Raw genomic sequence first — 18,102 nt, forward strand, 5'->3', positions numbered from 1 at the left:
TACAGTCCCATTCAAATTGGTCTATTTGCAAACTCAGCATTCTACTTCCCATCTTCATATTGTTATATAAAGTTATTCCTTATGCCTGGAATGTACTCCTTTCTCACATTTACTTATTAGAATCCCTAGTTCTTTCAAGGTTAATTTTATGAGCCACATCCTAATGAATATTTTTGCAATGCCCTTGTTGTTAGTGCTTTCTTCTTCCTCAAATGATCTTGTGCTCACTTCTTTCTGTTAATATGTTATATTTCTTCCAATAATATGCAAGCTTTGTGAGGCTAATCACCAATTTTTTTTTGTTTTGTTCTTATATCTCAGCATCTACCATCAGCCACTGAATAACTGCTTGCCAGATTGGATTCAAATAAATATATTTAATATTTCAGAAAGCAAAATGAGACACCAGGAAGATACTATTTTCTACACTTTCTAGTATGAAGTATTTAGTAACCTAATTTACTTCTGAGATTGAGTACAAATCCAAGAGATAACTTTTTGAATATAGGTGTTATAAAAATAATAATGGAACGATCTTCATAGTTTAATCTCAGAAAAAGTCATTTATTTTTTCCATATAATATTCTGTTATTAAGAGTGAACATATAACTTGAAGTACATTTTAACGTCTTGAGGAAGATTTTGTACTCATATTGGAGTATATTATGCTATCACAAGAAAGGTAAGAATGCATCTTCTAAAGTTTTAACATTTTTACACACACTATGTCAGGAACTCTAATCATGACAAGACATTCATATCTACAATCTGTCACTAGTTTAATGATGGGAAGCTTTGTGTACACAGACACATTTCCATTCACTTTACCTGTCATCAAAGGCCAGCTTTGCTCTTCGTATTTTAGAGCTATCAGGAATTTGTGAAGCTGGAGGATAGTTTGAAGAACTACTTGGAATCTTTTCCTAAAAAAAAGGTAATTAGCACACTTGAAACAAGCAATTGCCAGCTAAAGAGTTAATAAGATATGTAAATAACACAAAAATTATTTTCTACTTTAAGATAACATATGGATCAGCTCCTTTTATTTTTGCAATTCATTTCCATTCATAATGCTTCATAAACCAAACTTTTTCCCAAAATGGTCAGAAAGTTATTTTTCATTTTATTCATATCACTGAAAACATAACAAACACATGGATCTATGGTCAAAATCATATTACTTCTTAGAATTAATAGTAAATAATATAGTAAATCAATAAGCCTAATAGGCATTATTTTCATGCATGGATTAGTAATTCTGTTTTTTGATACTGAACATCAAGTTCACTCTCACTCATTCCTAGATTATGTGCCTATATAAAGACAATAAAAAAAATTTCTATTCATGGTAGAATGGAGGAAGCATAAAATTTAGACGTGGTTCTCGCCTTTATGGAGCTCACACTCTAGCTGATGGAAGAAAATACAAAAATATTCAATAGTCAAATGCTTTAGAAAATGGCAAAACAAGTACTATGTGAGGTCTGAAGAAAGAGGTTTTGTTGACAGGGGAAAATAGTATAATAGAAAGGATTTGGAATTTGGAATTTGGAAGAAAGATTCAAATTCTGACTATTACTATAAGATTGTAGACAAGTCATTTCATCTTCATGAACATCAGTTTTCACATCTGCAAAATGAGAGTAGGCTAAAATTCTTTCTAGCTCTAATCTATTTTATAAGATGTCATTAAGTTGGGTTCTGAAGGTTCAATAGGAAAAGGGAAAGGAAAACATTTCCAGCATAATTAACAATGTGGCCAGATTTGAAGGCACATACTTTAAATCTGCTGCTGGAGAGGCTGAAGCTGATGGATTGTTTGAATTGTAGAGTTTTGAGCTATAGCAGAGTTAAAGTTTAAGTCTAGCAACAGTATGGCATGGGGGAGCCAGGAAGGACAAAATGTCCCAAATCAAAAAAATGGAGCTATCTAAAGCTTTCATGTTGATCAGTATTGGGATTGGTACTGTGAGTGGCTATTGCACCTGGTTCATACTGGATAAGATAGGAAGATTCAGTCCCCAAAACAAAACAACCAAAGGCAGAAGAAAGTAATATAAGAAATTGAGTGTGGCAGCATGTTGTGAAGGTCCTTATATTTTAGGAGAGACTCTTTTTTAATAGGCAAAAGGAAATTACTAATAATTTCTGAGCAAAAGAATGACATTATCAGAAGTATGCACAAGACAGATCATTCAAGATATGGGTATGAGAAATGGATTAGATGGGGAAAGATTAGAAGGTGAGGATACTTGTTAAGAAGATTTTTAACAAGAGTTCAGACAGATGATAATAAGAATCTATATATCAGGGTAATGACAGCAAAAACAGAGAAATAGGAGATTAATTTAAGAAATGTCATAGAACTGAAAGGACTTAGAAACTGATCATGAGAGATGGTGTTGAAAATAGTAAATTTAAAGAACCAATGGAATAAGGGGAGGTACACTATAGGCAGTTGGGAGATACCTGTATTTTTCTTATTAGGGATTTATAAAATATATCTTGGTACAATATATAACTTAAAAAGATTTTTCCTTCAGTTTACTACATCCTTTATCTTAGATGCATTAATTCTGTTTACGTAAAGCTTTTCAATTTACTGTCATCAAAATTATCTGTTATATGTTCTTCAATTGCTATATCTCTAGTTTAGTTAACAAGTCACCTCTGACCCATAGCTGTAAAAAGTCTTATGATCTGCTTCTCTTATATATTCAGATTACATAGCCATTTTGAATTTACTGTAGAATATTGCTACAAATCCCTAATAAGAAAATTACAAATCAAAACAACCCTGAGATTTTACATAATATCTTTAACAAATTGTTAAAAATAACAAGAGAGCAGCCAGTAAATTGTAAAGAGGTTGTAGAAATGGTTACATGAATGCACTGTAAGTGTAGCTGTGAATTAATACAACCATTCTGAAAAGCCCTTTCAAATTATGTTAGTAAAGAAAGTAGCTGAGATGTTCATATCCTGTGACTTGGAGATGCCATTGTTAGGCTTATGTTTCCCAAGCTTGTCACTGACAAAAAGATTTCACATATAACAAAATATTTATAACAGCACTTTTTTGAGGTATCAAAGAATTATAAACTAAGTAGATGCTTACTGATTGGGGAATTGGTAAACAAATTCTAATCCAAATGTCTTGGAATAATACTATGCTATAAGAAACAGAAACATATACCAAATAATGAAAATAATGGATCTTTCTATTTTTATTTTACTGTCTAATTCTAATAGATTCAGGCTGTTTTCTTTCAACATTTTCTGAAATATAATGGCTAGACTATTTTTTGTCATGACTTTCAGGTAAATCCAATGATTCAAAAGCTCCTTTATTTGTTTTTCAGGTCAGTTGTTTTCATTGTGATACCTTTTTTTTGTTGTTGTTTAATCCTTTAACTTTTATTATAATATTTCTTGTAATCTCAGGGAGTCATTAACTTCTATTCGGTCGATTCTAATTTTTCATATTTTTTTGTTGCTTGGGTCAGGTTTTATACTTTATGGTAAAATGCTAATTCTCTAATCCTTTTTTCCACAGCTCTTATTTATTTTATTAATTCTTTCCTGAAGGGCTCTCATTTTATTTATAAAGTAACTTAACTTTTTTAAAACATTCAATTTGTTCCTTCCAGTAATGCTAGCTGATTTTATGGTCAATCAGGGTTTTTTTTGGTAGTCATTCTCTCCTAATGTGTGTGACTTGGGCATCCTTGTCACCACAACATCTCTTTAATGCTAGATTCTTTGTTTATGTTTATAGCATATTATAATGTCATTTTTTCCTGACTTTCTAAATTTGGACTTCATTTTAAAGCTAGAAGACTCTTACCACATTTGAAGTGAATATTTAGACTATGCTTGGTCCTGTTTTGTATTGTCTTAGATCCTACCACTTTTTCCAGATTATTAGTACTTCAAGGATCTCAGGAATAGCTTAGGATGCAAGTTTTCAATGAGCTAAAACAATCTGATATAGAGAAAAATTTGTTTCCTGTTTTAAGGTCTAAACTCTACAAGTCCCTGTCCTGGATCTGGGTCTCAATTAATACAACTATGGACTTACTTCTAACTGAAACTCTACTAATAAGCTGCTGGACTCAAATATTGTCAAATACCCAGAAAGCTCTAAGGTTCTAAATGACAAAAATGTAAGCTTCTCTTTGACTTACATTCCCTGAATTTGTTATTCTGCTGCAAGATTGAGGCCAGGATGGAGGCTGGATTTAAGATCCTATGCACTCCAGTTTAACAGTCACAGTCACACACTTGCTGCTCAGTTTTTAGAGACCCTCGCCTTGTGTCACACTACTCTTTCCTCCAGATCACCACTCCTAGCAACAGGTCCTCTCCTCAGTGCACATTAACTAGAGGAAAATTGAGCTCTGAAGGATAAGTGACAGACCCACCAGTTCACACCTGTTCCTGCTTCCTGTACAAGGTTCAGTACACTCTGTGCTGGATCTGGGACTACTTCTTGCCCTAGTACACCATGCTGGCCAGCTCCGAGCTGTGTCTTACTTGCTCAACCCTGTCCTCAGACCTTTGTACCTAACTCCCAACACATTTATCTGCCAGTCTAGATTTCAATTGTATAGCTTGCCAAAAGTAACATAAGACACAGCACAGTACCACTAATGATGCCCTATGATAATAATTTAAAGAAAACTGCTATGCCCAGTGGTCATAGCTGCCTGAGTCACCTCAAATTGTCAAGCAGATTAAATTCTGATGTAAGCAGGGGACTCTAATGCCCCCCACCTTTATTCCATTCTCTTCAGATACATCTATCACTGTAACTTCTGAGTCTCTGCTCATTCACATCTGCTCCTTCATTCTGACTGAGTAGTGTTTAGTAGCTAGTTATTAGCTATTGCCTAATAGAGCCCAAACACACTGAACACTTACACTTAAGCTTAGCATTCATAAATTAGTGTTTAACAATGCCATGATTCAAGACAATTCCAGAAGACTTGGGAAGGAAAATGCCATTTGCATCCAGAGAACCATGGAGACTGAATGTGATCAAACCATAATAATTTTCACCTTTTTGTTTGTCTATTTGTTTGTTTTTTCTTTCTTGTGATTTTTTTTTTTACCAATTTAGTCTGATTTTTCTTGCACAATGACAAATATGGAATTATGTTTTAAAAGGACTGCACATATTTAACCTTTAATGGATTGTTTGCTATCTTGGGGGGGGGGGGGAGTAAGGAAGGGAGGAAAAAAATTTAAACCACTAAGTCTTACAAAAATGAATGCTGAAAACTATCTTCACAGGCATTTGGAAAAATAAAATAAAATAAATTGAAAAGAATTTCTAGGTAAGACAGCCAAATTAATGAATTAAACACTATTTTCAAAATTTTGCTAACTTATGGAATCTAAACTCAATAACGTTAATACGAGGTCCCAATATCCTAGGACAGTAGTTCAATTCTACTTTTTTTATTTAGTCTTTAAGGAGTTTCCTTAATTACCATGATAGTGTGAAGAGAGATTCATATAAAAGGTTAAAATTTTTACCTAGGAAAATTCAAAATTTTAAAAATTTCTTTTTCAAAATGCTCTGCTTTATAAATTAGATGAAAATTTTGACTGGTATCTCTTTACAATTATGAAAGGCTTTAAATTGAATCAAGGCTGGCTCAGCAAAAAACCTTGGCTCTCAAAAAGCTGAATGACTGAGCTCATTTTACATATGTCACCTTAATTATTCAGCTAGAAATTTAAAGAAATCTAACCCTCAAATCTCATACCAAAACTCTAAGCCAATTATTTACTTAGCAAACTAAACTTTTACAATCAATAAGCATCTTAAAACTATGGGGTTAATCTTAATTAACATGTAGTTAACCATTTATTAGGCTGTTTTCATAATCTCTCTCTCTCTCTTTTCATGTTTTATTGTACCTTTTGTTTTGACCTCATAATTACAAAATATACATAGAGTGAATTTGACAATATATGCAACATTCTGATTCCTGCCTACTCGAAGATGAGTCTCAGTTGTTTTCAGTACTTAAGTTTTCTATCAAAATGATGGGTTTTGTTACTAATGTCTGGGGTCTATAGAATATATACATATTTTAACTAAAGTACGTTTTTAGCAAGTTTTTTTAAAATGCCAATCAGAAATACCACATTGGAAAAGTTACATGTAAACCAAAATTTAAAGCAAATAAGTCTTCAAAGGGCTAATCCTTTGAGAAGGCCTCTAAATTCTTACCTTGGCTTCCTTGGAACTACTAAAAACTTTTCCTTCTGTCTTTTTCTGCTTGGAAGTAGAACTATTTTTACCACTACTTTCCTTGTTGCTGCTATTAGTAGATTTTAAGGAAGATGACTGGCTGACTGTTCTCTTCCTAGATCCATGCTCAGTTTTTGAGTCTTTCACAGGAATAGGCCCAGCAGGAGAAGGCAATGGATCCTTCTCTTTCACAGCACTCTGTTTGGATGACCTGCCAAATCAAATAAATGAAATTTAATTCTCCAAATGGAGGAAGAAATAGGAAGACTATAGATGACTTGAGTATTTATTCCCCCCACCCATGCCCTTAAAGAAAAATCAACTTTGTTCTTAGCATTTGATGATCAGGGTCTGATTTAAATATGCATTAATGACTTTTACTCTTCCATTTACTCCATTTACTCTTCCAAAAACAAATAACAGCCAAGATTGGCTTTGAAGAAATGTCACGAAAATGTTCCCCTCCGCTTTTTATGAAGTATTTATTGAATATTTCGTATGTTGTCAGACACAGTCAATGTGTTGGTTCATTATGCCGGCTTTTTTTCCTACTTTTTAAAGCTTTATCAAAGCTTTTCATACGGCTCAATATTAGTCAGGGGAGGGATATGTTCAGACATGAAAACACAAAAACAAAAGCTATTAATAAAAATAAGTATTATTTTAAAGCATATAACATAAATGATTTCTTCCTAATGAAAGATGTTCACTGATTATCAATAAACTTTTTTTTAATTTAAAAAAGTTTTACTGATACCTTTTGCTTTTACATCAGTCATTTCTGAAGATCAGTCATTTATAGTCATTCCCCCCAACCCCTTCCAAATGAATTCTTTTTCTTAACAAAGAAAAAGAGATAAGCAAAAATAAGAGCTACATCTGCATCTGACAGTGAAGGCCCCATTCTACCCCTATGGTCCCCCTGCTTCTCTGCTGAGAAGTGAAGAAGAGAGTTCCATGATCTGTTCTTCAAATTCATTTCAGGTTTTTCCAATTACTCAGAGTTTGGCTTCCTTTTTAATAATATATTCATTTCAACTGCTGTCATACCTGTGTATAATGTTCTGCTTTTTTTTTTTCTGAATTCCTCATATTTGTTAATTTCTTAATGTACAAAATTTTGCTACATTCCTATTACCAGAGGCAATTAGATGGCATAGTGAATAGGGGATTGAGTTTGAAATCAGAAAGATCTGAATTTAAATCTGACCATAAGCATTAATTAATTCCTATGTGCATTTAAATACTGCCTGCCTCAGTTTCCTCCTCTGTTAAAAAAAAAAAAAAAAAGCACTTACTTCCCATGACTGCTGTGAGGATAAAACAAATACTTGTAAAGTATTTTGCAAACTTAAAAGTATTACATTAAGTGCTAGTTATATTATCACTCAACTACCACTTGATCCAAAATATATAAGATTATAGATTCATTCCCCAATTAATAGACACCCATTTTATTTCCAATTCTTTGATATCATTACAATTGCTCCTAATTGCTCCTATATTTTCATAAATATATTGGACACTTTCATTTTTTATCTCTCAGGAGCATGTACCTAGTAGTAGGATAACTGGGCCCAAGATCAAGAATTCTTTAACCATTTTTGCATAATTCCAAAATTGCTTTCTGGGATGGCTGTACCAAAGCACATCTTCATGAACAGTGTATTGGGGAGTAGTGGGAGGGAGTAATTTTTGACAAGTTTTAGAATGTGAGATGAAAAAATTGACAACCTACATTTCTTTTACAACTGTTCACTTAAAAGCATTTTTGCATATGGTTCCTGATAGTGTATAATTTTTATAGGCAACTGGGATTAAGTGATTTGCCCAGGGTCACACAGCTAATGTCTGAGGATGGATCTGAACTCAGATTCTACTGATTCCAGGAGCCGTAGATACAGATCTTTAATACTTAATGAGGATTTTTTGCAAAGATTCAAAGCTTCTTTTATTTTATCTGCATTTTGTATGCAAAAAGATTTTTTGATTTTACATAATCAAAAAATTTATATGCTCTTTTATGATGACCTCTATCTGTTATTTGATTAAGAATTCTTTCCCTATTCACATCTGTGAAAGTTAACCTCTTTCTATTCTCCTTGAAATAGTAATGCGGCTTTAAAATTTTAGATTGCATATATATCTGGAACCCGGTTTCTTCACTTTCTGATTATGAGTTTATAATCCAGGAAGAGAAGGATGGTATGTGGCTTTGTCTGCAGATGCTTATATGACGTCATTGTACTCTTTGTAGAATACATGAAACAATGCTCCCAAAACCCAGAAAAAAAAAAATGACAACATCTTTATCTTCATTTACTTTTCAACTATGTTAAAGGTCTTAGTAATAAGAAAAAAAGTAAAATTGGTATTAAAAGTACAACAAGAATTAAAGGCATAGTTTCAAGTACAATACAGCAAATATGATATTGCCTTGGAAATTCATGTGGAAAAACATGTATTTCCCTTATGTTGTAACATTTATTACCTGCCTGAATCACATATTAGGCAGAGTCTTTTTTTTTTTAATATTTTATTTTATTTAATAATTACTTTATATTGACAGAATCCATTAGGCAGAGTCTAATATCAGTAGTTATATGCAATGACAAATACTACATAATAATTACATCAATTTTCTTGAATGGATCCCCATCAATTGGAGAATGGCTGGGTAAATTGTGGTATATGAACGTTATGGAATATTATTGTTCTGTAAGAAATGACCAGCAGGATGAATACAGAGAGGCTTGGCGAGACTTACATGAACTGATGCTAAGTGAAATGAGCAGAACCAAGAGATCATTATACACTTCGACAACGATATGGTATGAGGACATATTCTGATGGAAGTGGATCTCTTTGACAAAGAGACCTAACTGAGTTTCAATTGATAAATGACGGACAGAAGCAGCAACACCCAAAGAAAGAACACTGGGAAACGAATGTAAACTATCTGCATTTTTGTTTTTCTTCCCGGGTTATTTTTACCTTCTGAATCCAATTCTCCCTGTGCAACAAGAGAACTGTTCGGTTCTGCAAACATATATTGTATCTAGGATATACTGCAACATATCTAACATATATAAAACTGCTTGCCATCTAGGGGAGGGGGTGGAGGGAGGGAGGGGAAAAATCGGAACAGAAACAAGTGCAAGAGATAATGTTGTAAAAAAATTACCCTGGCATGGATTCTGTCAATATAAAGTAATTATTAAATAAAATTCAAAAAAAATAATAATTACATCAATTTTCAACAAACATTGGGACTCACTCTCTATTGCTGGATGTCTTATGGCCTGATGAACTCTTCTCCTCAATCTTAGGTTTCTTGCTCTCGGAGGCTCGGTTATCATCTTCATTCTAGATGAAAAAAGAACATAATGTCTTTTGGGAATAAATTCAATCACGTTCCTTTAAACTTCAATTTTCTAGTATTCCTGAAGTGGTTTATACTTAGCAGACACTAGCAATAAATACACAAGATGATCAAGGGTTCCCCCAAATCACAAGTTTCATTGAGTCTTCCAAATATGGCTCTTTAGTCTTCTAAGGCAGCTAGGTGCCACAATGGATAATATAATACTAGGTCTGGAGTCAGGGAACGTTCACCTCCCTGAGTTCAAATCTGGCCTCTGCTACTTACCAGTTGTATGATTCTGGGCAAATCACTAACCCCGTTTGCCTCAGTTCTTCATTTGTAAAAAGAGCTAAAATAGGAAATGGCAATTCATTCTAGTATTTGTGCCAAGAATGGGGTCATGAAGAATTGGACATAACTGAGTATGACTGAACAATGAATTTTAAGCCATTACAGGAGCTTGGTGATCACCCATTTCCACTTATATAAACAAACTCAAGAGCATATAGCTGAAGGCTTTTAATGTGTTTTCAAGTATGATATTAGTGACAGACAACAAAGTAGTATATGTAACTGAAAAAGGAAGAGAGTCTAGTGAAAATCCATTTTAACATACACTGAGTAAGCAATGTGGTCCTAGGAACACAAAACTATGTACCTGCAAACTAATAATTCCATTTACTCTTCTTTTCTTTGTCACTCCAACTATAGCCAGGCAGATATAAATGACCTTTCAGTGCAAGCGAATACCATGCTTAATAGCAAGTTCGGCTTTTAGAAATTCTTCCTGTTGAAATTCAAACCTACTACTTTGAGACTTAGACTTCTTACTTTTATCACATAGACATTAGCTTAGCCATTGTTAATGCATATTAATTTAATTACTTAAGATTGAAAAAGGCTTTCTTATAAGCTTTACAAACCTTATGTTTCCTCTTCCCCTTGGTGGAACCTTTATCTGAGACTTGTTTTTGAGGCTCTCTTGTGTGCTTCTCAGGCACATTTTTCTTTTCTACTTTGGGGGGCTCCATTTCTTTATAAGGCTTCCCTGGTATTCTTGACAAGAGATTCAGGTCAATCTTGACAATAAGTGGATACCTGTCATCAGGATCACTAAGTGGGGAAAGAAGTTCCTTCTCTTCCATAGGAGAGAACATTCTTGGCCGAAAAAAGCTATCTTCCTCCTCTACTGAGGAGGGTTTAACAGGAGTTCTGTTGCTTTCAGGATACTTAGGAGTTTGTGAAGAAGGAAAAAGGCCCTCACTTTCATCAGAATCAGAGGAAGAAGTATCTGTTTCTATGATTTCTCTAGATTTTTGTGAAGGCTTATTTGTTGACTTGTATTTCTTTTTTTCTGTTGTTGACCTAGGGGAAGATTTGGGCTCCTTTTTTATATTGGGTTTTCTTGAGCCTTTTGTGGCTGCCTTGTGCCTGTTAGAGGGCATACTTGTTGTCATGTCTACAGGGGTTTCACTTTCTATTTTTAAGCCCCCTCGAGGCTCTTCTACACCTGCCTTCTCCGTTTTTTTGGGTTGTTTTTTTCCTACAGTTCTTCGTTGTGTAGTGTTATCACTCTGTGCTGGGGACTTTTGTCTCCCACGACCACTCTCTGATCCTTTTTGAATAGTTTTGGAATCTCGTCCAGGAGTAGAAGAATTGGATTCTTTAGGTCCATTTTGTTCAATATAGCCACTTCCTGGTCCTTGTTCCCGACCTTCCTTTTTATAACCTTGAGAAGATGGAATATTACTATCTACAGAAGAAGCTGGTGACACTTTATGTGGATTCACTTTATTTAACCAATTATCAAGTTGCCATTTATTTGTTGGTGGTGGTTCAGGCTGAAAAAGAAAACAGAATGTCATTTCTATATTAAATTTACTCCTCTTTATCTTCCTAAAGAAATTAGATTTAAATTAAGAGTATGGTATAAATGCTCAATCCCATTCAGAAATTAATTGGCAGTTTCAAGAAAGGACACTATCCTTTCACCTCCCCCTTTTCTCCTTCCCAATCCCCAATCCCAATAATTCAACATTTTGACTTGGAATTCTGATAACTTTAGTGAAAAGCTAAATGCCATATATGGATTCTTAAGTGGCCAATATTCCCATTAATCATCAAAGTCCAAAAGCAATATTGAACTGAATACAAACAATTAATATTTAATAGCCTTGAGTGGTGGAAAATCCCATGATCAAAGTCATACACAATGGATGAAACTTCACCAGCATATTCAATAAAATTTAGTAACAAAATTATACTTAGATTTTCTTATTTCTTGCCCTAAGATCCTTGGGGACTTAAAACTGAAATTATGCAAACTGAAGTTATAAGCCTAAAGAAAAATTATATTTTAAGTGATTTACAATATCAATTCAAAAAAACCAAGGATGCTATAGACCAGAAACAAGGATAACAAGAAGCAGGAAAAATAATTATCTTTTTTACAAAATTTTCCTACTTCCCTCATCATGCAGCTTTCCTGTAATTATAGTGGACAACTTCAGCTTGGATAGTCAAGAATGCACAGAGTATTTTTCTTCATACTGTTAGTTTCAGATTTGCTCCTTCCAATTAATCCTAACTCTCAGCAGCCCATGAAGGTCAGCTCAGACTAAGGACTACCTTCACCTTACCTCAGGAGATGCACTCTGTGATGGCTCATTGGCTTCACTGTCACTGGAACTACTTTCACTCTCCGAGTCAGATCCAGAGCTGCTTTCAGATCCACTATGGCTACTTGAGTCATCCCTGGAATTATCTGCTCCTTCGCTATTGTGGTGTGAAGGTTCAGAATTACTTATATAAAAAAAAAAAAATAAAATTTAAACTTTATCTCAATGAAGAAATGAACATAGCTTTCTTAAACTAACAAAATTTATTAAAGTTCAAATACTTCCTAATTATTAACTATTTTGTAAAGTGTTTCTGCCTGAATCAAATCAAATAAAACGTTTTTGTGCAAAGCTGCCATGCCCCAAAGCTATACACAACTTACGTCTTTATATCCAAAGGTTTCTGAAGCTATTTTATAATGTACTCACACCCAGAATGTACATATTATACATATAAGCAATTACATAAATATCTAAGTATAATTATATCACACTTTCATCCCAAACACACATCAATGCCTACCTTCCCGGTGTACTTCTTGGCACAGTTTTATCACAATCCTATAATTAAAGTATAATAATTCATGAAACACATTTATTATTCTACAAACTGAATATCAACATGCTAAATCATAATGAAAGGCATTATCAATTTATCTTTGCAATAAATTCCCAATACTTCCTTTCACTGAGGAATCTGTATCATAATTATCATCTTCCTAACTGGTACAGATTCAGTGTAGAAAAAGGCATCTTCAAAAAATTAAATTCATCTGTATGAATATTTTGCCATAAATATAATAGTGTATTTCTCATGCTGAGAACTATCCCTACTAAAAAGGAGGGACTGGACTCTACTGGGCCCAAAATAAATAAAAAACAGGTAATGATAGTGAAGATTTGGATTGTTTTAGTACCTAAAGGGAATGGTGGCCTTTTTAAAAATTGTAAGTGTTACCCCCAACTCTTCAGGATAGACTTGTCCCATTTTAAGGGGGAAAAAAATTAGATGCTCTTACTATCAGGAAACTTTATAAGAGACTAAAATGTATTAATAAAGTAAAGGGAAGACCAAATTACCCTAAGCTCTTCATGTTTGTTTGTTTGGGGAGGGGGTGATGAGAAGAAAGGAAAAGGAATTCCAGAAGACATTTAGCCAATACTGACAAAGAATAAAAAACCAGGGAAATGTTCGCTAAGAAAGCAACCAAGAGAGGCCACTTAATTCTTTCCTGAAAAATTCTCCTAATTCATGCATCCTCACATATTATTTTGAGTATAACATCAAGCAAACCATATTTTATTTTAAGACAAGCTAATCTTGTCCAGTTAAGAGATAAGAAACCAGAATTTCCCTCAGTCAGAATGCAATAGTTTTAAAAAAATTTTTTTAATATGAATCTTTATTTTAACAATTAAGAATGAACTATTATGGGATAGCTAGGTGGCACAGTGGTTAGAGCACCAGCCCTGAAGTCAGGAGGAACTGAGTTCAAATCTGACCTTAGATACTTAATACTTCCTAGCTGTGTGACTCTTGCAAGTCACTTAATCTCAATTGCCTCAACAAAAAAATAATTAAAAAAAAAAAGAATTAATTGCTGTAAGTTCTTTGAGAGCATAGAATATTTCATTTTTGTCTCTGTATCTCGTAGCACAGTTGCCTGCCACATAGTTGGTCAGATGGGGTAATATTTGGGTAAAGTTCTTAATAGAGTGATAGTAGGAGACAAAAGTTCCCAGCATATTATGATAACCCAAACCGTCAAAAGTAAGAGCACTACATAGTGCTAGACATATGGCAGACACTATATAAATGCTTATTTTCTGACCTCACCACATAATAAAATGCTTATTAATTGACATACACGGTGCTATATACAAACATTAAGGATTCCTCTTTCTACCACTTCTACTACAACAATAGACAACCAAACTCTGTTATTTAACTTTTTAACACTGGCAAGATTTGAAATTACCTACCTGCTCTCCATCACTATCTTCACTGCTGCTAAGTTTTAAATCATCCTTTAACATACTAGAGGGAAAAAAAAAAGAGGTTAGGGTTTTTCAAAATATTCTATAATAGCATGTTAGACATTTAATATCTACCAATTATATTAGACTTAATCACTGGTGAAACCAATGACAGGCAAGTCTTATTCTGGCTGGAATTAAGAAATAAGAAAGAAGGAATAATTTCAACCATTTTTATGATCACTAATTTTTTCTACAAGAACTTCTTAATATCAATGAAGTAAAATTGTTAAAAGTATTATACAAAACAATACCATAAATTCATTGACTTGATATTAGAAGGGACCTTTAAGATTATTTAGTCCAATTATATTCACAATTTGCAAGAATCACCCACAACTGCTTACTGGGAGTCTTCCCCAAAACAATTACATATACAGAGAAAACAAGCAGACAAAAACATCTAGCTATGATTTCCTTCTCCTTCTTGCCAAATCTGGAGGCAGATATATTCAATCATTTGTAAAATTCAAGGTTCATTCTCACCAATCAATATTCTAATTTATCTAACCTGTAACAAAGAACAAGGGATTTTGTTCCATATTGTATATGAATTACATATGAAGGTAAGAATCCCTGACTATTTACCAAGGGATGTGTATTCAATAACTGGTAATTATTCTTCTGAATAGTTCTAAACTTCAATACTTCTCTTTAATATGGGTACTTCCTCTAACCATATGTAATCCATCAAACAGTCCCTCATTCTGTGCAATTCTTTCCATTTGATAGTACGCTATTAACTATTCATCCTACCCTCACATGCTAGAGATTTTCTTACAGGTCTTATTAACATTTAAAGGATACCAAAGTAAAGTGCTTTGACTATCCATCTATTATTCCTTATTTCTGCTAAATGACCAATCCAACTCCTTTTCTGGACACTTATTTCTTGGAAAATACCTTTTATGTTTCTTACAAATCACTGTTGGTAATATGCCGTAGTAATACAATGATCTCTCCATTGCAATAATGATTTTTTTTTTTTTTTGATACTATGGAGTTCTGTGAATTACAGCCATAGAGCAGCACTGGAAACTGCTGGTACTAAAATATAGATATAGCTAAGAGCAGTACAGAATGACTGAAAACACTGTAATATAGAACGTCCATCAGTGCTATATGAATGTTAGCTATTACTTATTTTTTTAAGTAATATTTTATTTTCCCTCAATTATATATAGACTATTTGTTCATTATAATAATTACTTTATTCTCCTGTATGGGTTATTAGGCAGCTATCTTTTTAGTGGTTATTTTCCCCAATCATTTTGACTGTTTCGTCTTTCAGTTCTGACAATGTTTTCAAAATTATGCTGTATCCAGCAAAGAGTTTTCTTACATGGCACTTGGTTTGATCTAATAGCTCTTAACTTCATTATTTTCATCTTCTTCTTCTTATTATTATTATAGCTTTTTATTTACAAGATATATGCATAGGTAATTTTTCAGCACTGACAGTTGCAAATCCTTTTGTTCCAACTTTTTCCCTCCTTTCCCCTACCCCTTCCCCGAGATGGCAGGTTGACCAATACATGCTTAACTTCATTTTCTTAAGTCTCATTTCCATTTCCTTACTGAATATATCAGCACACTAAGGAAGTAATAGACTTTTGTATTGCAGATGAGTCTATAATTATAAAAGAGCTATACCTACTGTATAGGTCAAAGACCTATACCTACTGTATAGAGCAAAGTTTTCTGGCTAAGAGAGTTTCCTTGGGTTTTTTTGGTCTTCCTTTATTTACAATGTTTTATTATATAAGATCATGCTTCTATAAGAAAGCATGATATTTATTGTTATGAAGACATTTATAAGTTTGAATTCCATTTAGGTTTTCTTTTCTTTTTTCTTTTAACTTGGCACTGGTATTAATTTTTGCTCTAATTAGTTGATGGTATCACTGCATATAAATGAGTGATTCAGAAATAACATATTAATAAATCATTTCCCATATGGTAAAATCCAGTCACAATTTCTTTTTTTTTTTTTTTTTTTTTTGGGGGGGGGGGGAAGAGGAGTGAAGATCACTGTTTACATCCATGTTATGTAACTCTTCCTGGGGAAAAAAAAGTACTCATTAACTCCAGGCAAAAAACTTACAAGTAAGCAGTCTTATAATCCTTCTTTTCTTCTTTCTAAACTAAATTTTCTCATATACTTAGAATAAATGTCTACTTCAACATAGGCTTTGTCACTCACTTCTGTGACCTCAGGGATGTCATCTAACCTTTGAATTTTTGAAATTGAGGTCCAGAAGAGAAGGTGACATACCTATTAGTTAGTGAATGCCTTTTTTGGTGGTTAGTATCAGTAAAAAAAAAAAAATTGGGCATGAACCCCTAAAATGAATATATTTAATTATTGATAAACTGGCACCTGCATTGTGAGGAATTTCTTCTAGTATTTTTTCATACTAATGAAATTCCAGATCTAGTCCCTATCCTTATAAATTACATCTATGTGCTATTATACTAAGAATGAATATTATAAAACATATATAAAAGGACATTTTTAAAAGGATGACAAAGATGAAATAATATTTTGTCCTAAGGTCAATATGGAGCCACTAAGTAAGGGAATGACATAGTTATATTTGCACTTAGAAAAGTTACTTAAGTCACAAGTAGTATGGAAGAAGACCAGGAATGGGGAGAAGTCACTGTAATAATCAAAGCAAAAAGTAATATGGGCCTGAACAAATGGAGTGTTTCCCTTCTTTTTTGCCTCATAACAACTTCAAAACTTAACAGTATTATTTATAGGTTGTCTGTCTCAAATGACTACCTCTATAGCTTTTCTTGATATTAAGATTTTTTTTTTTTTTTTTTTTTTTTTTTTTTTTTTTTTTTTGCTGAGGCAATTGGGGTTAATTGACTTGCCCAGGGTCACACAGCCAGGAAGTGTCTGAGACCATATTTGAATTCAGGTCCTCCTGACTTCAGGGCTGGTGCTCTATCCACTGCACCACCTAACTGGCGATATGATTCTTAAAGAATATTTTTAACATCTGGAATTATTAAGTTTTTATAAAATGCCTTCTGACTATTTATTTGTAGCCAACTTTTTCTCCCTGACTTCCAGATTTACACTTCCAACTTTCTTTTCAGCTCTAGTTTGTTGTTTTTTCCTTCTCACCAGGAATATTTGAAAAATCCTCTATTTTACTGGAGTTGCTTCTTTTTTCCCTATAGAGCAACTAAATTTTCATGGATAAGTTATTCCTGATTGTAGACTTTTGTCTTTGAGAATATCTAATTTCATATTTAACACTCCATTTCAGTGAAAGCTCATAAATTTTGAACAATCTAAATTGTGGTTTCTTGATAAATTCTTTTTCTGGCTGCTTATATTATTTTTAAAATTTTAATTCTGGATTTTGGAAGTAGCATTTTTCTTTCAGAAAGTGAATAGTGGATTTGATTTTCACATTTGTTTACATATCTGGGCAGTATTCTTGATATATAACAAGGGATTTTTTGGTGACAAAGAAATGTCTCCAAGGAGAATCTTTGAGTTATCCTTCTATTTAGCTGTAACACTTTTATATTTTCTGGTTTCATTTATAGCAACAATGTTTAAAAAAAATTAGAAATGGTTGGTTATTTGCTAAAGATCTAATATTTAGAGTAATACGGGTTAAATTAATGTTTGTAGACCATGCTAAAAATCCACATAATTTATAGTATTCTCCCTCCTCCATTTCCCTCTTCTGCCACTGTCATTGCTGATGTATGTTTCTGTAATATTTCTGCTGCCCAAGGTCCAACACAACTTATTTAAATATAGAAAACTAGTAGACTGGCCATGACAACCA

The 18,102-nt window shown here is 33.2% G+C and overlaps 1 protein-coding gene across 2 annotated transcripts in view; it reads right to left on the minus strand.

Moving 5' to 3' along the window:
• The window catches only part of AFF4 (ALF transcription elongation factor 4), a 79,980-nt gene that overhangs the window by 8,390 nt on the left and 53,488 nt on the right, over positions 1 to 18,102 (minus strand). For both annotated transcript variants that reach the window (XM_051978251.1, XM_051978252.1), the window contains 7 exons: positions 14,231 to 14,285; positions 12,771 to 12,808; positions 12,269 to 12,431; positions 10,553 to 11,470; positions 9,543 to 9,631; positions 6,245 to 6,476; positions 829 to 923 (listed from right to left, as the gene is read on the minus strand). In XM_051978251.1, coding sequence (XP_051834211.1) covers positions 829 to 923; positions 6,245 to 6,476; positions 9,543 to 9,631; positions 10,553 to 11,470; positions 12,269 to 12,431; positions 12,771 to 12,808; positions 14,231 to 14,285 — 1,590 coding nt within the window. The remainder of the gene's footprint in view (positions 1 to 828; positions 924 to 6,244; positions 6,477 to 9,542; positions 9,632 to 10,552; positions 11,471 to 12,268; positions 12,432 to 12,770; positions 12,809 to 14,230; positions 14,286 to 18,102) is intronic.

This window comes from Antechinus flavipes, chromosome 2 (genome assembly GCF_016432865.1).
Source record: "Antechinus flavipes isolate AdamAnt ecotype Samford, QLD, Australia chromosome 2, AdamAnt_v2, whole genome shotgun sequence".
In the NCBI taxonomy this organism is placed as follows: Eukaryota; Metazoa; Chordata; class Mammalia; order Dasyuromorphia; family Dasyuridae; genus Antechinus; species Antechinus flavipes.